General features: G+C 38.9%; 1 protein-coding gene across 1 annotated transcript; it reads left to right on the forward strand.

Moving 5' to 3' along the window:
* Positions 1-26,645, forward strand: STT3A (STT3 oligosaccharyltransferase complex catalytic subunit A). Its single transcript, XM_072611462.1, has 18 exons — positions 1-372; positions 2,676-2,801; positions 4,343-4,403; positions 6,413-6,534; positions 6,868-7,013; positions 8,375-8,465; positions 8,978-9,084; positions 9,902-10,066; positions 10,747-10,927; positions 11,966-12,121; positions 12,687-12,778; positions 17,581-17,736; positions 19,063-19,251; positions 20,365-20,481; positions 20,597-20,699; positions 23,691-23,879; positions 24,406-24,521; positions 26,375-26,645. Exons 2-18 carry the CDS (start codon positions 2,714-2,716, stop codon positions 26,411-26,413), a joined length of 2,118 nt encoding a protein of 705 aa, XP_072467563.1. The 5' UTR covers positions 1-372; positions 2,676-2,713; the 3' UTR covers positions 26,414-26,645.
* The last annotated feature ends 507 nt before the right edge of the window (positions 26,646-27,152 follow it).

Below are 27,152 nucleotides of genomic sequence, written 5' to 3' on the forward strand. Positions count from 1 at the left end.
AAATCCCGGTTCCAGCTCGGTCCGCAGACGGACACGTCACTCTTTGTGCCTCAACCAAACTTCTAAGAGCATGCTCAGCGCTTCTCTTGGTCCCTCACCTTTGGGCCAATAAAAGTTCGGCGGGAGCGAGAAGTCCCGCCTTATTTCCGCTAAGCGGCACAATCATCAGCTAATAGGACAGCGGAATAGAGCCTGTCTCCCCGCCCCCATGTTTGACAGACAGAATTCTTAGCCAATCTACTGCCAAAAGAGGCGGATGGGCGCTAAGGCGGCCAATGGAGAGGGGGAGTAGGAGACTGTCAGGGTTGGGTGCGCCGGCCGCTAAACGGATGGCAGAGGGATAGAAGCTGAGCCGGGCAATACCCAAACCAGGTGAGGGCCCCGAGGGGGTAACCCGAGGAGTATGGGCGGTTGCAACAGGGAGCATCGCGGGCTGGGTGGCGTGCTGGGCTGAATGGATCTAGAGAGTGGGGCGTCAGCGGGGTGAAGGGAATGGAGAAGCTGGGCCTCTGGGGATGCTGCAGGGGAGGGAGTAGCAGAGTGGGATGGGATTGAATGGGATGTGGTACGAAGTGACCCTGCGGAGGCCAGGGCGTGGGAGCGTCTCCTTGCCCCTCTCCCTTTCTAGGAGAGGAGGAGGGGGATGGGAGCCCCCCAAGAGGGGAGGAAGGAAAGGTGGGAATCCCCCTACCCGGGGGAAGCGGGGTGGGTGAAAACTCTTGAGGTCTCTGAGGAGGAAGTGGTGGCTGAGCAGGTCTGAGCTTGCGGGACACTGAAAGGATAGAATGATCGGCGGGGGAGGGGAGGGCTGCAGGTGTTGCCGGGGCAGGACTCCCTGTGGTGAAGGAGCAGGTTGGGCCCTCTGGTGAGGTGCAGGTGGCGGGCCGTGCCCCCACTTTGCAGATGCCTTCTTTCGGGGCTCCCTCAGCCTTTCCCGTTTCCTTCTCCATCACGCTGCCATACCTCTCTGGTCAGCATGTTGGCTTGTCACCACACCAGGGTTTGTACGAAGCTGCTCCTAGCAGCAAGGTGGAAGCTGCTGGAATCAGGAAGCACCTGGCCTTTCTGATCTCAGAGTTGTAACATTTTGGGATCACTAGTCACTGCTTGCTCAGAGACTTTAGAAACAAACGGGGATCGTTCAAAATTCGAGAATGCTCCGATTTCTAAAATTTTGGATGTAGAAATCAGCTTCGTTCTTGATGTCTGTAACCCTAGTCCAGGGAAATCTTGTCTTTCCTCCTTTCTTCAGGGTGATCAATGACATGATGATGCAGGAGCCTGGTCTCTGTACATTCTTGATTAGATGCTACAGGTAGCTGTAGGTTTGGCTCTGAATACAGTTTTAAGGCATGAGAAGAGAAGCTTAATATTGTTATTTTCACAGACGTAGCTCACTTCCCAAAGTATTTAAGAACCTTGGTGACTATTTCTATGTAGATAAACACTGTACAGCTAATAATTAGAGAGACCATGTGGTATAGTGGGTAGAAAGCTTGGCTTGGAACCAGAAAGAGCTGGGTTCAGATCTTTCCTCTGACATATTGGCTGTCACCAGGGACAAATCACTTGAACCTGTTGGCGCTCTGGACAGTCTCTAAGATTATAAGTTGCAGAGAAGGTGCTGACCTGTGCTGGTTCTCTACACCAATGAAATCACAAGTCCAATCCCAGTCACCCTGATAATGAAAGCAGCACCAAGGGGCTGTCTTGCTTCCTAACAGCTTTACATTTGCACAGAGATACCCACCTCACTTTTCTCACAAGAGAAGATCTGTCCTGCAATTTGAACATTAATGCAGCTAGATAGATGGATGCTTTCTGGAGGAGCTAGTCTGAGACCAATTTAGCTTTCTTCCACTTCAGAGGAGAAAATTTGTCTTCTCTTTACTCTGGTTATTAGATGCCAATAACTATGGAATCAAATGCTTAAACTAGGAGGCTTAGTTATCATTTAGGTCTAATAGTGCTCTAATAAGAACTCATGAGAGGATTGAAGGGCTTCTGTTTTGATGGGCTTGGGGATTGGGTGTCCAGCATTTGGGTCTTTAAGATTATTGGCCAGTCATGAACTTTAAATGACTCTGTGATCCACTTAACTTGGGAAGTGGAAAAAACTGGTGGTAGCATCAGTTGTAGCCTGGAGTTAGAGCTGGGTATAATGCTGACTTGGCAGCCGCTGCCTAGTTCTCTCCCTCCTAGTTTCACTTTTTTATAATGTGCCCTCTACGTTTCTAAGAAGTACCTATCCTTACTTTTCTTGTAAACTTATTTTACCCTTTTCTTGTCCTTCCTATTTTCTTTATTCCTTCCCTTTTCTACTCCCATGCCTTCACCTGACACTCATTGCACCCTAAGTGTTGCCAACTTTCTAAACATGCTGTTGGGACAGAAGGAAGTGTAGAGAGTGTAGCTCAAGTTACTGCTCTTTAATCTTCTTATATTTTCTGACCTGCTGTAACTCGTGTCAATTTTTTTTGTTTTTTGTTTTAATAAAGGCAAGATTCATGAGGTCTGTAGTTTAATTCTGAATCTCTTTTGAGTATAAAATATTTGTTTTCTCTGCTGAGGTCTCTTCCTCCCAAAGGCAAAGTTAGAAGGTTGGCTGATAGTCTTCAGTAAAGTCTTGGAGATTTGGTTTTAAGAGTCTTTGGTCTACTTTTTTCCCCTTTTAGCTGTTTGAGTGCCATCCCTCATTATCTTTGATGCCAAGATGACCAAGCTGGGATTTCTGCGGCTGTCCTATGAGAAGCAAGACACTCTTCTGAAGCTTCTTATCCTGTCAATGGCCGCTGTATTATGTAAGTGTGTATCTGGATCTTTCCTTGTTTGCAGAGAGACCTTGTACGTGAGCCAGAGAAGCTCCATCTTTCCTTGAGCAGGCTGCTGTCACCTTTTCCTTTTCATCACATGGAACCTTCAGTTAGATTCAGTAAGGTGCAGGTTTGAATCTCATGCCAGACACAAACCAGCTTTGTGTCCCCAGGGAAGTCAGTTAACCTTTCTCTGTCTTAGTTTTCTTTTCATAAAGTGGAACTGAGAGTGCCTATTTCAAAGGGTTACTATGTGAATATCAAATGAGATAATAGTTGTAAAGCACTTTACAAATCTCAAAATATTGTAAAATGAACTATTGTTACTGATATTATTATCCTAAGAGCAGCTAAGGGGCACAGTGGGTAGAGTATCATCCCTAGAGTCAGGAGAACCCAAATTCAAATCCAGCCTCATACACTTACTAGCTTTGTGACCCTAGTTAAATCACTTAACCCTGATTGCCTCCAAAAAGAAAAAATTATTATCCTACTTCATTAATTTAACTGCACATATGTAAATAAAAAAGAAGTTTGCTTTTTATTCCTTCTACTTGAATTGGAAAGGAGATAAGACAGATAAGAGCCAAAGCTAGTGATCATTTGGTAGAGAATAGGAAGTGTACAGAGACAGATCCATCCTGTACTGATTTTGAAATGGCCACTGATGAGCCTTGGATGCATGAAGTGGGAAGGAAACAAACAATCATCTTCAATTTGTGTACCTATTTTAACACTGTATAAAGTCTCTGTGTCTTGTCCTCTGGAATATACTTGGCTCCTTAGGAAGCATTGGTACAAATTTTATTTTCATTATCTCTTGATTTCTTTCTACAGTTAGTCTTTTTAGGGCTACATAGAAAAGTATCTATGGCAGAGTGGAAAAAGCAATGGATTTGGAAATAGAAAATAAACATTCTAATTCCATGCCTACCATTTGCTACCTGAATGACCTTTGGCAAGTTACTCTACCTTTCTGGGCTTCACTTTTCACATCTATAAAATGATGGAGTTGAACTAGACAAAATCTAACCCTTTTTTCCAGTTCTAAATTCTGGGAATCTGAGATTTCCTTTGTAAAGGAACAAGCTCTTCAGTAGTTTAATTGTTTACAGTAGGATGATAAACTTGGAATTAGAGTGAACATTACAACTTATCTAATCCCCTCATTTTATAGACAAGGAAACTGAGGCTTGAGTTTAAATAATTTCACAAGGTTACATACTTACTATTAAGTGGTAGTGCAGGGATTTGAAGGCAAATATTCTAAATTCAAATCCAGTGACCCTTTCATGCTACCTATAATATACCTATATAAAGCATCCTACCTATGGGGAGGAAATGGAAAAGAACACTGCCAGAGAAATGTAGCTTGTGTATTCATCTTCTTTTTTTGATTTGGTTTGGACAAAAGGATATATATGTTGTTCAGGGGTCATTTTGTAGTTCATTGTAGGCTTAGTACTGATGTGGTGTAACTCCGCTCTCCATATGTGACCTCTAATATATCGATTCTCTGGTTCTTGTAGCTTTTTCCACACGCTTGTTTGCTGTTCTGAGATTTGAAAGTGTCATCCATGAGTTTGACCCGTAAGTACTCTTGCTTATTTTGTTGTCATTTTTATAGACCCCCCCAGACTTAATGTCCAAATTCCAGTTACTTTGTTTGAAACAGAGCATCGTAAAATTTTTAAGCATAGATCTCAATCTTGACAGACTTACATCTTTTAAGATGTGCAAGAAGCATTTCTGTTGTGTTTGGCCAGCGTTTCAAACTAATGGAACAATCCAACTGGCCTCTTCATTGTTCTTTAAGCAGATTTTTCCACTTTTATGCCTTTGCTCAGGCTATTTTTTTTTTTTTATGGCTAGCATGCCTTTATCTTTCATCTCATCCTATTGAAATCAAATGTTTCATCTTCCTTGAAGCCTTTCGGATCTGAACTCAGATGCAGAAAGGTGATATAGTGGACGGAATCCTAGACTTGGAATCCTACCTTAGGCTCTTGAACAACTCTGCCACCTTTGGCAAGCCACCATAATGTCCAGCCTTGGTTTCTCCATATGCAAAATGAGGATAATAGTAGCACCTGTCAGAGTTTTGGTGAGGTTCAAATGAGATAATATATAGTGCACTGCAAACCTTAAAGCACTATATGTATTAGTCCTGGTGATGTTTATGAACTCTCAGTAGAATATTATAACTTTTGTGTATTTATTTATAAACTTAATCTTTGTTGTATTTGATTTGGCAGTCTACCTGAGTTTAGAATAGGTGGTAATGTATTGCTGTTTTTTTCTTTGAAACATACAAAATATTAGGTTTCTAAATTTTGGATCTCCCTCCTAGATACAAACTAAATTTGTCAAGGATGATTTTAGTCATAATTTTATCCCATTATGAGATGCAGAATAGATATAAAGTCCAGCTCTGGTGCTTCAGTGTGGCATAAATGCATCCCTGGGTTCCCTAAGGTTATGCTAGCTATGAAGAAGCTCAGGCTAGCCCTACCAAGCTGAAGAGTCTTCATATATGGGTCCTATAGCCCTTGTCTGTTGGACAAGAACCAGACCAAGTTCAAAGACAACACGTGGAGGTTGGCCCCTCTATGCTGACTTTTTCTTTTTAGATGGGACAACTCATAAAAATCTTGTACTAAGGAGTCTGTGTCACTGTAAGGCATGCCACCCTGAGGAAATCATAGATCCTTGAAGTGTTAAAATTAAATGGAAGTTGCAGAAAAATGAGAATTTGGAGGCCTTTGTTGCCAGTTTGTAGATAAGGTCAGGGAGTTTCTTCTTGAAACTAAAGACCTTAGACTCCCACTACATTGCTTGAAACATTTTGTATTGGGTAATCCTTGAACATCCTTTGTATCCAGTAGAGTCTAGGAGAAGGCTAGATATATGTGGTGACTTACTAAATATGGTTGATATTGATGGTATATGTGGCATGCAGAAGTTTTTAAAATAAATAAAAAATATACCTCACATTTCAAGTTTCCCTGTGGGAAGTTTTTTTTTATGAATAGGATTAACATTTTCATAACATATCTTTTGAGATTGTAAATTATTACCTTTGGTGTAGCCATCCCACTAGAGTTGTCTGTTCACCATTGACAGCATTCTATATTAGCAAGGTACCTATTTTGTGGAACCTGACCATTGGAAAAATGCCATAGTGGCTACTATGAATTATTCACATTCCTTGTCTCAGTTCAGTTATTCAGTGAGTTCCTGGACTTCCCCAGATGGCTCTACTAGCTGCCAGGCAAAGCATGAGTCTGGTAGATAGGTGTATTTATGATATGACTGCCTGCATGACTGCTTTGTTGTAGTTTTTTTATGTTTTTCCTTCATGGAGAGTTAGTATGTTAATTATATGTGAGTAGCTGAAAAATAAGAATGATAAGATGTAACCTGGATTTTTGTAATTGCCGTCATCTGTAGTATTAAACCAACTTTTATTGGAGCAGTGGTTCTGATTAATTCTTCACTAATGTCATGTGAAAAGCAAAGCCCATTGTTTTGTTGTTCAGAGAGTGATAAGAATTTGTGTATACGAAGTAAAGACGATAAGCTTCTCTTTCTTGCTATAGGTATTTTAATTATCGAACTACCCGGTTCCTGACTGAGGAGGGATTTTATAAATTCCATAACTGGTTTGATGACCGGGCCTGGTACCCTCTGGGGCGAATCATCGGAGGAACAATTTATCCAGGTGCATAGGAAATCCCAAATATGGAATTTGCATGTTTCAGCTTAGAGTTCCTCTTTTAAATTTTAACACCCTTACTTCATGGGTTTCGTTAATTTTATTGTGATTATAGATTCCTAAATGTGGATTCCATAAAGACAGAGAGGATATTGGAGGATCTTTTCATGCTTTTGAAATGTATGATTAAATCCTTAAGAGAGAAAATGAACCTATTAGACTTTAATAGAGTAGTATTTCTGTTTCTTAAGATCTCCCTAGTCAATACTGAATGAACTCCCTTTATATATCTCCTAACCAATTTGGACTGTCTAATTAAGTTTCTTCTGCTCATTACAGGTTTAATGATCACTTCTGCTACAATCTACCATGTGCTACATTTTTTCCACATCACTATTGACATTCGGAATGTCTGCGTTTTCCTGGCCCCTCTCTTCTCTTCCTTCACCACCATCGTCACATACCACCTTACCAAAGAGCTCAAGGTGAAGAATTAGGAGGTGGCAAGGTTCTTGGGAATAGTCATGACTAAAGGGAGGAAGGGTGGCTAATAATGAGACTGGGATTGGTGAGTTCTTTTCTATTATTCCCTTGGATGTGCTGCTTCCCACCATTGGTGATTCTGCATTCTTTTCTGTAAAATATAGAGGTCATTCAGTCATTTATATGTAAAAAAGATAGACACATGCACACGCACACGCACACACATATATTTTAAACCTATGATTTCACCAGTATTGGAAGCCCTGGGTAAGGACCTTCTTTTGCTATTGCTGATCAGCACGTCCTAGTTTTAGAGTTGCCTTAGGCTAGGAAAGGTTAAGTGACTAGCCCAGCTGAACTCTGAGTCTTTGATGCCTTCCTGAAAGTGAAAGTCTTTTTACTTTCTGGCTAATTTGGTTAACCTTTAGGACTGTTTGTCACATAGCAGACACTGTAATGTATGTAGGTGCGTTGATTTTATTTATAAACCATTTGTTTTCTGAACTGAGTCTCAATGCTATTTAACCTCCCTTTAGATTTTAGCATTTCCAGTAGTGACTTCCTGGATTCTCTTCTTAATTTGTTCAGTATTTCTGCTGCACTGTCTTGCTGCAGAATATGATTTTGGGGTGGTACTTGAGGGATTCTAGCTCCTTCATTTTTCCAAATTAAGAGGACAGGTTGGTGTGAACTTCTGTCCTGCATCATTGTCCTTATCCTAGGCCAGATCAGCTCTGAGCTTCTTGGAGCACTGTCCTATATCCTTTGCAGTATAAACTATGAGTCCTGCTTATCTGCTCTGAGGTCCCAATTTGCCTAATAATACTGGACATTATGATTCCAAGCTGATGCCCTATGTCTCCTGTACTTCCCCACACTTACTGTTGAACCTCACACACACACCCTCACCCCTTCTGAAATATAGTTCAAGTGCATTTAAGGATGCAATTTTTCTTACGTAGTGCATTTGGGGGAATTTTAAAAATATTTACAAGTTTTTCCATAGAGGAGTTGTTTGGTATCTTTATCTTAGGTGGGTTATCTAATCCATTTTTTGATGTTTTGTGCCTCAAATGCTTGCCCATAATACTTCTGCTTCCCCTCTTGTCTGATGTTTGCTATCATATGACCTGCTTATCCTCAGCATGTGTGTCGACTGTTCCCATAGTAATAGCACAGACTTAAAAAGTGGTTATGTAGTTCTTAGCTTTAGTCTGGTTATCTGATATGTGCTTTTGAAACTATTTGGAATACCTGTTGGTTGTCTCTGGACCCAGCATGGAGGAAGACCTAGAGACCTAGCTGCTATGTTCCTGTGATCCAGTGGTATGTTGGTGTTTACTTGGTGCTTCTGTTCCACTAGGACGCAGGTGCTGGACTCCTGGCTGCCGCCATGATTGCTGTGGTTCCTGGTTATATATCCCGATCTGTGGCAGGTTCCTATGATAATGAAGGTAAATCTGTTAAAATGCTGAAGAAGTCTGCTCATCCTACTTCCTAATTGTACCTTTAGGAAAAGCAGGAAGATGTGGGGTCCAGGTGCAGTACACTGCATTAAGAACAAAATAGTGTCTGAAATTAGGAGGAAACGGAGAGAGAGCACATGGGATCTGGGAGGCTACTCGGAGGTCATCATTTGTTAAATCTCCTTGATGTTATATCATCCCAGGAGATGTTTATTATTCATTCCTCCCACTTAGGGAAATGACTAGCAATTATAATGTTCTGAGGATTTTGTAACCTCAACCCCAAGGAATTAGCTTGAAGTTTATGAAACTAAGAACTAACCAGAAGTTTCATTTGAAAGGATCTGATCAGAGTTCCGATCTGATCTCTGTCTGGTGAGACACTGGTTTTCTAAATGACGATCTCTTGTTTTAGGGACTTTCCTAATAAGGAGTAGAATTTGTAAGGTGAATAACTATGTTAGTCTCTCCCTGAATGAACTTGGTGTGTTTCTTTGCAGGGATTGCCATCTTCTGCATGCTGCTCACCTACTACATGTGGATTAAGGCAGTAAAGACAGGCTCTACCTACTGGGCTGCCAAATGTGCGCTTGCCTATTTCTACATGGTAACCATCCTCTTTCCTTCCTGCCTTGTGTTCAGATATGAGAAGATAGTATACTAGGTGCTGATGCTAATTGAGAGAAGATAATGCTTCTAGACCCTGAAGTGCATTAGGGCATTGGCAGACGATATGGATTGTCTCCTTAGTTCCCATTAGGATCATGGTCTAATAGAGGGGTGGATGCCAAGCCTAATTAACAAGTAAATGTGGGAGGGAGGTCCTTCTTTCCCCTTTTTTTTTTTTTTTAAATGAGTTCACATATGGTACTATACTATACACCTGGGGGCACTGGTTGCTTGATTAGCTTGTTCCTTTTTCTCTTTACTTTTGCATTTCTCCTTACCCACTCTACTTTTTCTATTCAAGCATATATGCATGCACTCTGTCTTCCACTCTTATACCTTTCCCTTACATCCCTAGGGCCTCCATGTGACCTGAGAGTAGGCAGCATCTGGGCTGGCACTGAGGGTGAGGTACAGGCCATAGAATTGAACAGTTACTATTGTTGTTGACTCCCCTTTCCCTTCCACCTTTTGTTTTTCTTGGGGCTCTGTGGAATGGGTGGAAATAGTTGAAGAGCATGGCCTTATCTCTAGTAACCTCAGAAGAGCATGAGGGTGATTAATAGAAATAGATAAGAATTTAGCATCCCCACCAATGAATTCAGGCATTATTTATAGTAATCTCCTTGGAAGAAAGGTAATGGTTGCTGCAAAGAAAAATTCTTTTAAAAGGCAGTAGCAGTCACTTTTCAAGCGCATATGAATTGTGAGTGAAGGGAAGAAACTTAAAGAAATTGTCTTGTTCTGTTCTTGCTCAGGTCTCCTCATGGGGAGGTTACGTGTTTCTCATAAACTTGATCCCTCTTCACGTACTGGTGCTGATGCTGACAGGGCGTTTCTCTCACCGGATCTATGTAGCATACTGTACTGTGTACTGCTTGGGGACCATCCTTTCTATGCAGATCTCCTTTGTGGGCTTCCAGGTAAGCCTTAGGCTATATAGGAATAAAATACCTTTTAACCTTTTCCTAGGTGGCTCTAATTAGACTAATAACCTAACTTAGTTTCTAATGATGGGAGTGAGGTGATAGTTGCATAATTCTGGGTTGTATTGTTTGCTTTATTACCTCCAGGAAACTGTCTTTACACACTAAGGTTTGGTTAAGGCACTTTGTTGATAAAGTATTTTCTCTGTCATCTTTATTTGGGCTAGTTTAGCTTAATTTGACTTGGAAAAGGTTTAGGGATGGATTTTGAAGAGCTTTGAGTTGATGGGAATAAGAAAAGTTATTCTTCCTCTCTTGTTAGCAATTAGTAACTTCACTTAACAGTAGTGATTTCTTAATCACTTCCTGGGACCTAGGCACAGGTTTTTGGAACACCAGAGCTTAAGTCCTCCAATAAATGTACAGGACCCATTCTTGGTAACGGTCAACTGCTAAGGCAAACAGAAATTTTGTTTCTGAGTTTGGTTTCCCATATGAGTAAGAAGCTATTTCAGAGTGTTCTGGAGTGGTCACTCTATGTTACGTTGGAGCTTGGTCTCTACTCTTATACCTAGCCTTCTGGATTGAGTTTGATCTAGGTGTGAACTGGAGCTCTGGGGCTATATCCATCTATCCCTTATGCCTTGGTTACTATTCACAGTGCTTCTCCTTCACAGCCTGTCCTATCATCAGAGCACATGGCAGCCTTTGGGGTCTTTGGTCTTTGCCAGATCCATGCCTTTGTGGATTATCTGCGAAGCAAGCTGAATCCTCAGCAATTTGAAGTCCTCTTCCGAAGTGTTATCTCCTTGGTTGGTTTCGTCCTCCTCACTCTAGGAGCTGTCCTCATGCTAACAGGTAAGGAAGAACTCTGGCCCCGAAGAAGCAAAGATCTCTGTTTTACTCAGTAGTAAATGTACCTCTTTGGGTACAGAAGTGCAATAAACTTCAAGGAGTATGACAGTAAGTCAAGGAATGACCCTTCCTTGTCCAAGGAAGATTCTCTCCACACATCCCATCACTCTTTCCCCATTCTTCTTTCACCTTTTATTTGGGAAGTAGGATTGTTTTACATGCTTACTCTGATTTGGTTCCAAACACAAAATTCTTCTAAGTCCAGCCCCCTTTACTGTCTGAGGATTTAGTACACCTGAGAATGTCATGTCAGACTGACTCCTGATTTCAGGAAACTTATAGCTGGCTAAATGAGTGACAGCTATCCAGTCTGCCTTATTAATATTTCCCCTCTCTTTTCTCTGTTCACTTTCATTGATTTGGGGGGGTGGGGTGGGGTGAATCTTAACCTTATCTCTTATGCCTTATGTACATATTGGGTTATCTTCCTCTTTTTCATGATTAGGTGGGGCAGTATCCCTAAATTTCTCTATGTGCTTCCTCTGTATGTTTTAGAATATATATACACACACATATGCACTCACACATGCATGCATGCATGCATACATACATACATATCCCCCAAAAGCTGGTTCTGGTCTAGCCCTAGTACTACTGCCTTGTTCGAGGTAATTGAGCACAGGGGTCAGGTTTGCTCTGTTGCCTCTTCTTCAGAGAGACTAGAATCAATCTGGCCTCCAAATTTAGGAAGATGATATGCCAGGCAAATAGACAAGCCCTACTTCATTTTCCTCAGCATTAATTCATGTAGGCTTCCTCTTTCTTCCACGCATGCTCATTCGCTTTCTGGTCTTAAATGGAGAGAAGAGAGTGAAAACTTCAAAGCAGAATATGAGAAACTGATAACATTTTGATCTGATCATTTTAGGTATTGGGTGATTCTTTATCTTCTCGGATGAGAAAATGGATATGGTTGAGCGAGTTAGATATTTGCTGTCTTGGGAGTTGTTATGAAATACGAATTTTTCTCTTTCCTATCAGGAAAAATTTCTCCTTGGACGGGACGTTTCTACTCTCTGCTGGATCCTTCTTATGCTAAGAACAACATCCCTATCATTGCCTCTGTGTCTGAGCATCAACCTACCACCTGGTCCTCTTACTACTTTGACCTGCAGCTCTTAGTCTTCATGTTCCCAGGTCTGTTTTTCTTAAAATCTCTGATGTGGCCTCCTTGGCAGAATTTACTACATGAAATTAAAATCTATAAACTTCTCAAGAGATGCACTGTTTCTTTTCCACTGCCTTTAGTCACAGAGGATGTCTAAAAATATTTCTTAAATAACTGAAGTAGACTAGAAATAAAGAAGAGAAAGAGAGAAAAGGAGGAGTGGGAACAACACTGGCAAGTTTGTTGGAACAGGTATTCAAAACAGAACATATAACTCTTATTCTTCTTCCATAAAGGCCCTGCGTGAGAGATATTTTCTGGCTGTTTCTCAAAACTCATTCTGTTTGTTTAAAGACATTGTCACAATTCTGCGCCCCTGTTTAAAGGAGCTTTCACAAGAAAGTCTGGTTACCTGCCAAGCTACTTTCTATAGAAATAACTTTGAAGACTCTAGCATGATGTCTTCAGGCTGGAGTTTAATATTCTTTTCCTCTCTAGAGGTACATTCTGAGATATTTTTTTTTACAGTAGAGATGAATACTTGTCCAGTTCTTGAGAACTCAGGTATATTTTTTCTCCTTCCTTTTTTTGCAGTTGGCCTCTATTACTGCTTTAGCAACTTGTCTGATGCCCGGATCTTTATCATCATGTATGGTGTAACCAGTATGTACTTCTCAGCTGTCATGGTGAGAAATATCTTCTGTGCCTTTTCCCCCATTTCCTTGATGTTTTTTCTCCTGCTTGGTGAGGCTTAAGATACTCAAAGATTTTTGGCAGATGGTTGTGAGAGTTTATAAGAACCTTAGATTTAAAACTCTTTAGGGAAACCTGGGTAAAATTCAACTGGTATTGCTCCTGTCCAGTAATGGTCCCACTGGCACTGACACATCCCAGTGATCTCATTTATTTTTTATATGTAGATTCATGATTCAAATCAACATGTGTTCATTAATCACTTATCTGCCAGACATTGTATTAGGCACTGATCATACAAGAACAAAATTCCTGCTCTCAGGGAGCTTATATTCTTTTGATAGAATGCAGTATGTACACAGATAAGTAAATACAGAGATTGAATAATTTTTGCATTGGGGGCTTGGAGGTTGTGTGGAGAACTCATAACTGGAGGAATCAAGAAAGACATCTTATGCTCTGTGTGGTACCTGAGCTGAGCCTTGAAAGAAGTTGAGGACAGTTATAGACAAGATTGAAGACAGAGCATTCCATCCATGGAGAAAACCTGGTTTAAGGTTAAAAGGTAGGGAGGAAATGTCATGGAGAACAAAAAGGCTACTTTGGCTGGAACACAAAGTGCCTGTGGGGGGTATAGTGAAGTAAGTCTGGAAAGGTAGACTGGAGACAGACTAAAGGATTTTCATTGCTAAACAAAGTCATTTGTATTGGATTCTAGAGGCAGTAGGGAGCCATTTAAGAATCTTGCTAGGGGAATGACGTATTCAGACTTGTGTTTGGAAGGCTGTTTTGGCAGCACTGTAAAGGTGAATTGGAATCAGGGAGACTACCTAGGAATCTCTTGCAGTTGTCCAGGTTAGAGGTGATGTGGGCATATAATAGGGTGATAGTTGTAAGAATGGAAATAAGAGGACAAATGTGAGTGAATGAATGGATGAAGGAATGTGAAGAGTTGAAGGAGGTAGAGGTAAACCTAGGTGATTGTGCCCTTGGCAGGGTAACTTGGAGAGAAGGGGGAGTTTAGAGAGAAGGTGAATGCTTTTTGTTTCAGATGTACTAAATTTGATATACCTATGAGACATCTAATGTAGATGTAGATGTCCATCAGGTAGTTGGTGATAAAGATCTAGAGCTCAAGAGATGAGTGTTAGATTTTTAGATTTGGGAGTTATCTGCATAGAAATAATTGAACAGTTAATCAGCAAGCATTTATTAAGCACCTACTATGTGTCAGGCACTGTGCTTGGGATACAAATATAAAGAATGAAATAATTCCTGTTCCCAAGGAAATTAGGTTCTAATGGCAGAGACAACAAAATACATAAAACAGATTACAGAGAATGTAGAGAGAAAAACCAAAAAAAACCTCAGCCCTTGTCCTCAAGGAGCTTACATTCCAATGGGGGAGAGCAACACATAAAAGGGGAGCTAAAAAGTGAGAAGTGGGGAGATATAGGGAGGAAAGATACCTGGTCATGGGTATAGTAGCTAAGACTGGAGAATGAGGAATGACTGGTCTGGGGCCCTTCCCCAAAATGGAGATTCTGAGAAGAACTCACGAATAAAAGGAGGGGTCCACAGGAGTATGAGAGATGGAGATGGGTCAAGAAAAGGTTTTTTTTTAAAGAGGGAGGAGATTGGGAATTATTATTTGCCAAGATATGAGTGGTAGTAATATAAAGATGCAAGAGATTTGAGGGTAGAGGACAGCATAAAGTTGAACTGCTTACTCTATAGAATTAATATTTCAAAAGGAGAAAAGTGAGACTACACCAGGGGTGATTGATGAGAGAGAGAAGTAAATAGTGAAACAACTAGAGTTTGTGATAAGGATGAGGAATAGTATTAGAAGTGATTGAGAAAAAGATAGAGGAGAGGAATATCAGATTGCTGAATCATGGGAACTGAGCAGTTGCAGGTGATGGTGACATGAAGTCATACATGAAGAGTATGACTGTTCCTGTGTGTGACTAAGGTGAAGCGAAGGTGTAGGGAATGGAATTTGGGATAATTGATGAACTGGGAGGCCACAGTGTTTAAGGTCACATCAACATGCATGTTGTATGAGGGCAGAAATTGTGTAGAGGAAGACTATGATCCAGTTGCTAAATTCCTTGAGAGGAGGTAGAATGCCTGGGAGCCAGTTGATAAGAGCAAATTGGCTTTAGATGGGCTGACATAGATAGATAGAATGATGCTAAATGGTGACCCAGAGAGGATCTATAAGCAGAAATGAACAAGGAATATACCCCTACCTCGGGGAGTATTAGAAAAGAAAGTCCATTCATTACTGGTAGCTCTTGGATGCAGTGTCTGCTATGGGAAGAGCTGGGTTTCTGTGAATGTAAGAAAACTGAAGGAGTGAGAAGTACTCTGATATGAAGGGAAATTTGTTGATAGAGTGAGGGTTCCAGAAGAATAAGGACCTGAGGGATAGAGCTTACAGTGGGACAGGTTTGAGGGAGTGGGGAATGGTGTCAGGAGAAGTTCTTGCCTCTGCTGCCTTCAGTGCTGAAGGATTTCAAAGAGGAAGTGGCAATTTGTTAGCCATAAGACTATTTTCTTAACATTCCTGAGAAATGAAAATAGTTCTGCCCTAGTACCTAGGTTGGTGGTAATGGAGAGCCATGTTGTTGCTAATTTTTATCACCCTTCTGGTTCAAGGCCAGAACCTGAGTTGACCATAGTGGTGAGAGATTTGTTGTCTTTGCCTGTAGTAGGTTTACTTCAAGTAGCTCAACAGCATGATGTCAGGTGGCATGGTGAGTTAATGTTAGCTACCTGCTTTCTATCATACCTTTTTTTTCCAGCCTTGTGTCAAAGAACTCAACTCTGTCCAAATTATTTCCTCCCTGTGAGATTTAGGGCAAGTCACTTCCTTTCTATCTCTTGGAAATGAGGACATGATATTTCTAAGGGTTCATATTGTATGCCCTCAAGTTTGCAACCTTGGAGTCATTATCTTATTTTTAAAATTGTTATTGATATCTTTTATTTTTGTATCACTTAATTTTTTCCCTCTGTTTTGTCCATCTCCCAGGGAACTGTCTATTATGACAAATAATTTTAAACATTTAAAATTTTTAAAAATCTAAAATTTTTTTTAAAAAAAAGAAAAGAAACTCAGCAAAATGGATTCATCCATCAAAAAAAAAAATCCAATGAATATATGCAATGTTCTACTCCCATGAACCTTGACCTTCTCCTGCCCCCCTGTCCCTCAAGATATACGGGAAGTATCTTTTCCTGTTTCTTCTTTGGAGCCAAGCGTGTTCTTTGTAATTTTGCTACATTCATTTTCACATTTTGTGATGGTTGTTTTTCCATTTATGTTGCTATCATTGTATATGTTATTTTCTTGGTTCCATTTTCTTCACTTTGTATCAGTTCACATAAGTCTTTCCATGCTTCTTCATATTCATCATATTTATCATTTCTTACAGCACTATACTTCATTACGGTAGTATCCCACAATTTGTTTAGCTATTCCCCCAAATGATAGTATACATCTACTTTGTTTCCAGTTCTTTATTACCACAAAAATGCTGCTAGAAATATTTTGGCATATATGAACCACTTTATTTGCATAATTCCTGATTGCTTGTACTAATTACTCTCCCGGTGGGATGTTATTTTGCCTGTCTTTTCTTATTTCTCCAAGATTGACCATGCTCATTTTTGGTCATCTTCACCAGTTTGCTAGGGCTTAGGGAGTGCGTTGAAACCTTGGGGTTGTTTTTATGTGCCTTTCTCTTATTAGTGATTTGGAGAATTCTTTCATATGGTTGTTAATAGTTTGCAGTTCTTTTGAAAACTATTTATTCACATCCTTTGACCACTTACCTCTTGGGGAATGGCTTTTGGTCTTAAGTATTTCTGCCAATTAGCTATATATTTTGGGTACCAAATCCTTATCTCAGAATCATTCTCAATTCCTTACTCTCCCTCACCCCAAATACACAGTTAGCCAAGTCTTGTTATTTTTACCTCCACCTCATCTTTTATATCTGACTGCTTCTTTTTTAGTCAAATGGCCACGTACCTCAAGTTGAGATTCTCATCTCTCACTTGGACTAGTGTAATAGTCTCTTAATTGATCCCCTTGCCTCAGTACTCCTTCCAGTCTTAGCACCGATCTGCTGCTAACGCTAACGTGATATTCTTGAAGTACAGGTCTGACCATGTCACTCTCTTGTGCAGAAACCACTAGTGGTTTCCTTTTGCTTCTAGGATCAAATATAAATTTCTCTGTTTGGCATCTGAAGTCCTTTATAATTGGGCTTCATTTTACCTTTCCAAACTTAAACATTACTACCCTTTATGTACTTGCTGGTTAAGCCAAACTGATCTTGTTCCCCACACATGACATTCTATCTCTCATCATCTCAGTGTTTTTTCCCTGACTCTCCCCCAGGGCTGGAATTCACTTCTTTCTCACCTTTGCCTCTCATAATCTTTAACTTCCTTCAAAGGTCAGCTTAAGTATTGCCTCTTAAATGAGACCTTTCTGATTTCTTCTGCCCTACCTTCCCAACACAGACCCAGCTGCTAGTGCCTCTCGGGTGGAAATGAACTTGTATTTGCTTTGTACATAATGGTGTATATTTATATATTGTTTTCCCTAATGATGTCTTTCTAGTCCCAGCTCTTTTAATATTTAGCATATAGTAGGCACATAAATTATTGTTGGTGATGGGTTGATTAGTGCTAGATTGTATATAGGTTCAGAATTTCAAGAAGGAAAGATAATTTTACTCATCTGTGGAGGTGATGTGTTACCGATTGTGCTTCCCAGGTACGTTTGATGCTAGTCCTTGCCCCTGTGATGTGCATTCTTTCTGGCATCGGAGTCTCCCAGGTCCTCTCTACCTACATGAAAAACCTGGACATTAGTCGTCCAGATAAGAAGAGTAAGAAGCAGCAGGACTCTACCTACCCGATTAAGAATGAGGTGAGCACTAACCAATGGGTAAAGCAATGCTGCGGATGGTTAAGTGGGGTTCATAGGTAGCACAGGACTGCTTTATCAGTGGCAGGAATCAGAGGAAGACTAATATAACTCATGCTTTCTAGTCTTTTCTAGCAGTCTGTCTGGTTCCAGGTATATGTATAAAATCCTACATAATCTGGGTTCCTTATTATTGCGGTAATTAAAGCACTACGTAAATCTGAGTTGCTATCATTGTTTTCACAGTTAGGGTTAAGAAATTGGTGCTTCTATTTATGCTTTCCAGATCTATGTAGATGAACTTTATGTAAAATTTTAAAAACATTTTTATTGCTATTTTTAGATGACCTACATTTTCCAGTATATCCTTCCTATTCCCAGTGAGCCATCTTTTATAACAGAAAAATAAGAGATAAAAAAAATTTAACATCAACTATCACATCATAGAAGTTTAACATTATTGTAATGTCCCACACCCATATTCCCCCACCTCTGCAAAGAAGAGATGCCTTCTCGTATCTCTTCTTTGGAGCTAAGCTTTGTTACTATAATTTCAAGACTTTCAATTTTGATTATTGTTTAGTTGTTGATATTTCATTTGAATTGTTACAGTCAGTGTGTATATTGTTTTTCTGATGCTGCTTATTTCACTTTGCATTAATTCACTTAGGTTTTTCCATGCTTTTGAATATTCTTAATATTTTTAATTTTTTGCAGCACAATGATACTCCATTACATTCATGTAATTCATTACATTCATGTAACCATATTTTGTTTAGCCATTCCCCAGTTGATTAGGATCTACTTTGTTTCTATTGCTTTATTACTACAAAAAGGCCTTATAAACACCAAACTATATCAGTACTACAAAAAGTACTTTTTGTTATTTTAATCACTCATCTTCCCTTGAGTATATATGCCTAGTGGTAGATCTCAGAGTCAAAGAATATGAACATTTTAGTGACTTAGAACAACTTGAAATTAGTTTCCAGAATGGTAGGACCAGTTTATATCTCTACTGACACCAAATTTCAGTTTGTGCACCTATGTTTTCACAACGTCTTAGACCACTAATAGTAATTGGAGCTTTTCTTTGGTAGCATTCATCTCTTTGGAATTTCCTCTCTGTTTTATCTCAAAAGAGACCCAGTTTTATATCCTTTGGATTTTAATCCATTTCTTGTTTTGCTTCATCTAGCATGGATGATTGAATATATAAGAAACTAGACAGTTTCTAGCTTGGAGATCGCTATAGTAGAGCAAAATCTGAGAAATGAATAATGAAAAATTTGAAATGATGTCTTTTTAAGAGATTTATTTCTTCCCCAGGTGGCAAGTGGGATGATCTTAGTCATGGCTTTTTTCCTTATCACTTACACTTTCCACTCAACATGGGTCACCAGTGAAGCATACTCTTCTCCTTCTATTGTGCTTTCTGCGCGAGGTGGAGATGGAAGCAGAATCATATTTGATGACTTCAGAGAGGCCTACTACTGGCTTAGGCACAACACTCCAGAGGTAAATATTTGGGGAGTTAAAGAAATGAAAAAGTAGGTCATGATGGTGAAGGTAGCAATTTTCAGCAGCACTAAGTCCTGGCTGAATAAAATCATAGGTTCTTACTGTTGGAAGGACTTTAGACATCCTCTACTATAGTAATTTTTAATCAGGAATCCATGAATTTGTTTTTAAAAAATTTTTGATAACTGTATTTCAATATAATTGGTTCCCTTTGCAATTCTATTTATTTTATCTTACGCATATAAAAATATAATTCTGAGAAGGGACTTCATTGGACTACCAAAAGGGTCCATGATACATAAAAAGGTAAGAACCCCTAATCTACCCCAATTCTTTTTTCTGTAAATAAAAAACATCAAGTTAAGTTATGAGATCTTGGTCATACTGTGAGATACTAGTGAATGTAGAATTTACCACACTTTGTAATTACATAAAATCAGTTTTGTCTTTCCCACGTTCCTGTCCTTCCACTATTTGACAACAGCATTTTTGTCCTCCATGGTCTCGTTTCCAGATTAAATATCTCTAGTTCCTTAAGTTTTCTTTTTTTAATAAGTTGTTTTCTCATAACATTTTCAATCTTTTCCATTTAGTTGCCCTATTCTAATTTGAAAATATAAGTGCTATATAGGTGGAAGTGCAGTTGTTATTTATGTCTGTGAAGTCCCTGGATTATCAACTTTTTTTATTGCAAGAGCATTTCATTATTAATTTTGTGTAATCTCAGCATCTAGCACAGTGCCTAGCTTCACCGAAACTCTTGATAAATGTTTGCTTGCCATATCATTCATCATGTCAGACATTCAACTCCTGGCTTCCTTTCAACTATGCTTCATTTTCTTGTAATATAATAATTTTCTTGTAAAATTTTCTGTGTAATAATGCTGCCATTCATGGATATTTTATTTCCCTCTTACCTCCCTTGCAGAAAGTGAGTTTGGGTGTAGTGTTATAAGAGATGTGATTCATAGTTACATGAAAATGCTCTTAGTTCAAGATTATTGAATAACCTTTTGCTTATATGCCCTTTTCCCTTTAATTTCCCCACATACCTGACAGCATATGTGAAAGCAGGAACCCAGTTCCTAATCTTCTTTCCCATCTTTCCAGGATGCAAAGATCATGTCATGGTGGGATTATGGTTACCAGATCACAGCTATGGCAAACAGGACAATCTTAGTAGACAACAATACCTGGAACAATACTCACATTTCTCGAGTAGGGCAGGTAGGTGGAAGGACTCTTCACACATTCTGGATATGAGTCCCGGTGGGAAATACTTCTTTTTAGAGGGATCAATATGACCTTGGTCTGAAGCTGGGATGTCTCTTTATTCTTCTAGGCTATGGCATCCACAGAAGAGAAGGCCTATGAGATCATGAGGGAGCTTGATGTCAGCTATGTACTAGTCATATTTGGAGGCCTCACTGGATATTCTTCTGATGGTAATGTCCTTGATTCTCTTCTGGATGATTTCACTGGGCAGACTCAGTAAATAACTCCTAAAGAGGACTTTCACAAATCAAGCTTCTATTCTTTTGTTTCTCACAAATGCCTGTCTTAGAGAAAAGGCTTATCATTTGCCGCCAAAGGCTCACTACATAGTATTTGCCTCAGCATAGAAAATAAATAACCCAGAAAGGATATGGTGAAACTGAAACCATTTGTTTACCAAAATGGTGATTTTTTTTTTTAGGATTGTTATACTGAAACTGGCTATATCACTACTTCTCCACACTCCCAATAACTCAAATGCCTTATGGGAATAGAGTAAATGATTAGTCTTGTGGTATCCTAAACAACAGTCTCTGTTCTGGACCATAGATTCTTGCCATCCCAGTGGGCAGCAACTGGTATATATATTTGTATGTTCCTTGTATTTGATGCCAAAGAGATTACATACCCATTGGGATGATCCTATTTTACTTAAACACACGTTATCAGACCATGTACTCTTTTCTTAAGATAGCTCACATTATTTATTGGTCATCTCTGCTTCCTGATGCACATGGTACTGACAAAAAGCACAGGATCAGACGGTGCTGGGACGGATCTCAGAGATCACCTGTTTGTCCTCCAGATCTCATGTGTTGTATTAGGTATGACTTTACAATAATGATATTTTCTACACGGGGTGTGTAGAAGTAGAGGAAAGATCGTAGTAGCCAGGACACGTAGCAGCACGTTACAGCCCGCAGCAGCAAGACTTATTCCCAGGCTTGTCTTGCCAAATAGAAATACATGTTTTTATGTCTTTAAAAGGAGTGTCTTTTAGTACAAAGCCTGTAAAAATATCTGCAAATAAGGTACTTAATGTAGTAAAAAGAAACTATGAAGATAGAAGGTCAAGTGCAAGTGCCTATGACTGGCATAAAAGGCTTAGAGAAGGTGGGGGAAATGCAGTGCTACATGAAGCAATCATCCTTCTAGGACTGATAAGAATGTCCGAAAGGTCAAAGGTTTAGTTTTCAGATAAGTGATTAACAGTGAGAATGATGGCTACAAAATCATCTTGAGTTAAAGAAGCAGACTTTTGTAAGAAGACTTCTGCAGATATTAACTGACGAACAGAAACAGCAAAGACTTGTTTTTCAAGGGAGGTTTGATATGCTTAATGATTTTTTGAGGAAACTAATAACTGGTGATGAAGTATGATGTTATAATATAACCCAAAAGTAGTGTCAAAGTTTGCAGTGGAAAATTCCAGCATCCATTAGATTCAGTAAAGTATCCAGGTCAAAATCCTAGGGGATGATGTTGTAGATTTGTTTCTTTGATTTTATAAGTATTGTTCATGTAGACTTTGTCTTTCCTGGCCAGTTAAGCTTATTATGTAGACATTCTAAAGGATTTGAATGAGAAAAGAACTTATAGCTCAGTGATAGGATTCTCCACCGTAACAGTATTCCAACCAGTGTATGTTCTGTGAAAGTTTTGGACCAAATGTATCTTTATCCTGTTTGACCACCTATCTTACTCATCAGATGCAATATCACATATTTTTATTATCTTAAAAAATCAAATTCACTCTTATGATTAAGATTTAGGACCACTGAGATTGTTCAAGTAGGTGACAGTCCCTGTAGACACTTCTGAAAGGAGTTCCAGAGATGTTTTGAATATTGGCACAGCATTAGAATAAATGTATAGTATCTTAAGGGGGACTTTTAAAAGGGAATGATAATCATTCAAGTCTTTAAATCTTGACATAGTTTAAATATAGTCAAGTTTAAATACTTCACTATAAAGCAATGCCTCTTATTATATAAGGTTTCTTAAATATCCTTAATTTCAGTCCCTTTCAATGTCTTTCATGAAAAATATTGAATTTCTGCTAGCTATATTCTGCCTCAATTTAATTATTATTCATTTCCTATTAAATACCTATTTTCTAGCTGTCCTACAGTCACAAAACAAAAAAAAATATGATCAGAGTCTAGATTCTCTGAGCAGTGTCACTATCACATGACATTTCACACCTTTTTTTTATAGTCTACTAGAAGGCTCATCTTTGAGTATTAGACTATACTCTACATTGTCCCTGGTCCTCTAACCCTCTCTTCCCTAAATGACCTCAGACTTCTATACCTGGGACTACCAGACGGGTAGCCACAACCCCAGTGTTCTGTGGACAGCTGGTCTAATAATACTTTGAGAGTGGGATTCAGGACTCTAGGATTCTATATTTAGTTTTGCTTCTGTATGATCTGGACAGGTTGCTTAGCTTGTACCTCAGTTTTTTCATCTGTAAGATAGAGATGGTAATGTAGACTTGAATGTTATATTGCCTACCTGAAAGCATGTGCAAGGGAAGCAGCACAGTTTTTCTGATGTGCCAGTAGAGCACTTTGAAATTGACCTTCTGGCCAAAGTTCATTTGTCTAACTTTCTAAATCCTGTGTTTGGTGTTTTTGGCAAAAGGGACAATGTTGAGGGTGAAGTGGCTTCGTTTGATTTATTAGCATAGGCTAAGAAGTTGGGAATGATTTTTAACGTGTGTACTTTGTCGGTAGTCATCGTATATGCAATTTATGAAGCTAGTTCCAGGTGTTGTGGCTGATGCAAAGAAAGACTCATTCTGTTACCTATTCTGTATCTCCTGGGGTGGGGTAGGGGTGACTTGTTGTTACACATTGTTCCCAATTGAAAATCATTATGAATTTTTCCTCAATGCCAGTTTAAAAATGTTATATTTAAGATTTTTTGTCTCAAGAGCTGTGGAGGAGTCTTATGATAGAATACTAAACATATAGTATCTTATCTCCCCATTCCCTCCTCTACCACTTGGTATGCTGATTAAAATTAGATATTTCTCCCCCATAAGAGAAAAACTTGATTTCAAGAGGAAATTTCCTTGGAAATAGTGATATTTGTGAGAACTTATTTGTCTAGTTTTGCCCTCAGTCTGAAAAATCTGATTTCTTTTTGTTTTGTAGACATTAACAAGTTTCTATGGATGGTCCGGATTGGGGGGAGCACAGATACCGGCAAGCACATCAAGGAGCATGACTACTATACTCCAACTGGGGAGTTCCGTGTTGACCGGGAAGGTTCCCCAGTGCTTCTCAACTGCCTCATGTATAAGATGTGTTACTACCGCTTTGGACAGGTCTACACAGAAGCCAGTGAGTGAAGGACAGTGTGGTAAAGAATGGGTATGATGTGGGCTGGAATAGGACAAGGGCCCTAATTTCTCATACATGCTACTCTGAAGGAAACCTGCTTTAGACATAAAATCATCTTTTGACTTTGCATATCTTAGTATTATCTCCCCTAGGTCTGGGAACCTGACATCTGAAATCCCTTGTTTAACTCAAGGGAACCTTTAGTGCCAAGAATGTCATTTAGACCCCTATATGAGAAACAAAAGAGTTTCTCATGGACTCTTTTGGAGTATTTGCATGTTCTTTCTCCCTAGTTAATGGGATCTTTAATCATCTTCATAATTCCTCAAAGGGGCTGAAGGCCAGCTTGTTCTGTGTTTTTGAGAAAGACTGAGCTCTGCACTCTGCTAGGTATCCTTTTGTAGAGAGAATGTTTTGTGTAATATCTCCTTCTCATCTTTTCCTATCACAGTTTTATTAACATACACTCCAGCAAATATTTTCAGGTGCAAATAATAACAAATGGCTTTTTTTTCCCCCTTCCTAGAGCGTCCACCAGGCTACGACAGAGTCAGAAATGCTGAGATTGGTAACAAAGATTTTGAGCTTGATGTCCTAGAAGAAGCATATACTACAGAACATTGGCTGGTCAGGATATACAAGGTTAGTGCATGCTGCAGTGCTGTATTATGGGGGAAAGCACTGGGATTGTCTTCAAGCTTAAAAGACCTGAGTTTGAATCCCAGTACCAGTACTTACTATTTATGTGATTTTTAGGGCAAATGACCTATTTTTCTAACCTTCACTTTTCTCATTTATAAAATGAGAAAGTTGGAATAGATCATCCCTAAGGTCTTTTCTAGTTTTGAATTTTAAATCTTCTCTATCAGTACTAACTCCTATTTTTTTTGGATTAATCCTTGGTTGTGAATGGGCTGCACCTTTTTCATTTATGAGAATTTCCATAAGCAATTCTCATCAAAATTTAAAATCGATTCAGAACCTCCTCGTGTGTGTGTGTGTGTGTGTGTGTGTAATTTTATTTTGGGTTGTTACACTTGAGTAGAAAGAAAATATGTGCTTTAAGGATTTCTTGCAGCATTGGTTTTCTAATTAGATTTGTTTACATATGTTTTGAGAGTTGACCTTTATATGTTAAAGGGTATTGATTTTATAATTTTGTCCTAGATATTCTTAAAAAATAAGGAATGAAAAGTCAGTTTCTCAGAGGAAAATAAAATTTTTGCTTCATATCAAAGCCATGTTGGGCATCAGCGTGCATCTCACTTTTCTTTTGGGTGAACCACACCTAGTACCAAAGGAAGAATATGTTCCTAATTTTATTTTAATATTTAAAAATTCAATATTATTTAATTTTCAGTTCTAAATTTACCCTTCCCTTTTACCCCAATGAGAAAGCAAGAAAAACAAATCTTGTTATACATATGTATAGTCAAGCAAAACAAATTCTTGCATTAGCCATGTCCAAAAAAATGCCTCAAACTGCTAGATTAATCATTGTGTTGATGAGAGTTCCTAAGTCTTTTAAAGTTGTTAGTCTTTGCGATATTGGTATTGTATAAATTATTTTCCTGGTTCTGCTCACTTTACTTTGTGTCAATTCATGCAGATCTCAGGTTTTTCTGGAACCATTCCCTTCATTATTTCTTATAGCACAGTAGTATTCCATCACTTTCATATACCATAACTTGTTTAACCATTTCCCAGTTGATGTGGATACCTTCTCAGTTTCCAGTTCTCTGCAACCACAAAAAAATCTGCTAGAAATATTTGCAAACACATGAGTCTTTTTACTCTTTCTTTGGTTGCTTTGGGGCATAAACCTAGTAGTATTATCTGGGTCAAAGGATATGCACAGTTAAACAACTTTTTGGACATAGTTCCAAATTATTTTTCATAATGGTTGGACCACACCTCTACAAGTAACTCCACCAGTGTTTTATTTTCCGTTTTTTTTAATCAATCTTACGAATGCAAGGTGATACCTTAGAGTTATTTTAATTTTAATTTCTCTAATTACTAGTGATTTAGAATATTCTTTTTCAAAGGGTTATTGATAGCTTGGGTTTCTTCCTCTCCAAACTACCTATTCATATCCATTGATTATTTATCAATTGGGAAATGACTCTTATTCTTATAAATTTTAGTTGCATTGGTTTTGTTTGTACAGAAGTTTTTTAATTTTATGTAATCACATTTGTCTTTTTTACCTGCTGTGAACCTTTCTATCTCTTGTTTGTTCATAAACTCTTTCCTTATCCATAGATCTCATCCATTATCCATAGGTAATTTCTTCCATCCTTCTTTTATTTGTTTATGATGTCTCACCTGTTATATCATTTGAAGTTTATGTTGGTATATATGATGTGATTCATTAATGTATCTGATTTGTGCCAGACTATTTTATAATTTTCCTAACAGTTTTTGTTGAATAGTGATGCTCCTTAATTTTAAAGAGTCTTGCAAAAGGCTAAAGCTGCTAATTTGTCTTACAGGTAAAGGACCTGGACAACAGAGGCTTGTCAAGGACATAATTATCATCTTCACCTCCAGTTTGCATCGCACTGAATTCATCTTCACCTAGGATGCCGCAGACATTGTTTTTATATGCAGTTTGTAAGAACAGGGCAGAATGGGATAGAAATTGCCTGGAAGTTTTGCCCAGGGCGGGCCAGGTGGAATAATTTTTATAATTATAAGCAGGTTACCAAATGAAATGTCATGGCTTTACCATGGTCAATTAAAGGGGAAAGAAAAATTTTTAAATGTGTCTTATTTGGTTTGACTTAATGTGCCATAGCAGGCAGACATTCTCATCGCTTTGAGAGAAAGGAAGATGTTAGGCCTGATACTTGCACAGAGATGCCTCTCCTAAATAAATTGAGGGCAAAACCATTCCCAACTCCTTCAAGTCAGCCAAACTACCAAGGACTAGATCAGGTACATTATAGAATCTAAGAATTGGAAGAGACTTCAGAGGCCATCGAGTCTAAAATGTGTACATGTACAGAAATTCCCTCCTTAAGTCTCCAACAAGTTGTCATCTAACCTTCCTTCACTTGAAGACCATTAGCAAGGGGAAACATACTACCTCCCAAGGCAGCCCATTCCACTTTTGGTTAGCTCTAATTGTTAGAAAATTTTCTTCACTTTGAGCCTAAATTAGCTTCTCTGTAACCCATTTTTCCAAGTTCCGCTCTTTAGGGCCAAGAAAAACAATTCTAATCCCTCTTCTGTATTATAGACCAAGTATTTAAAGTGAAGTATCATGTT

This window comes from Notamacropus eugenii, chromosome 5 (genome assembly GCF_028372415.1).
Source record: "Notamacropus eugenii isolate mMacEug1 chromosome 5, mMacEug1.pri_v2, whole genome shotgun sequence".
NCBI classification, from domain to species: domain Eukaryota; kingdom Metazoa; phylum Chordata; class Mammalia; order Diprotodontia; family Macropodidae; genus Notamacropus; species Notamacropus eugenii.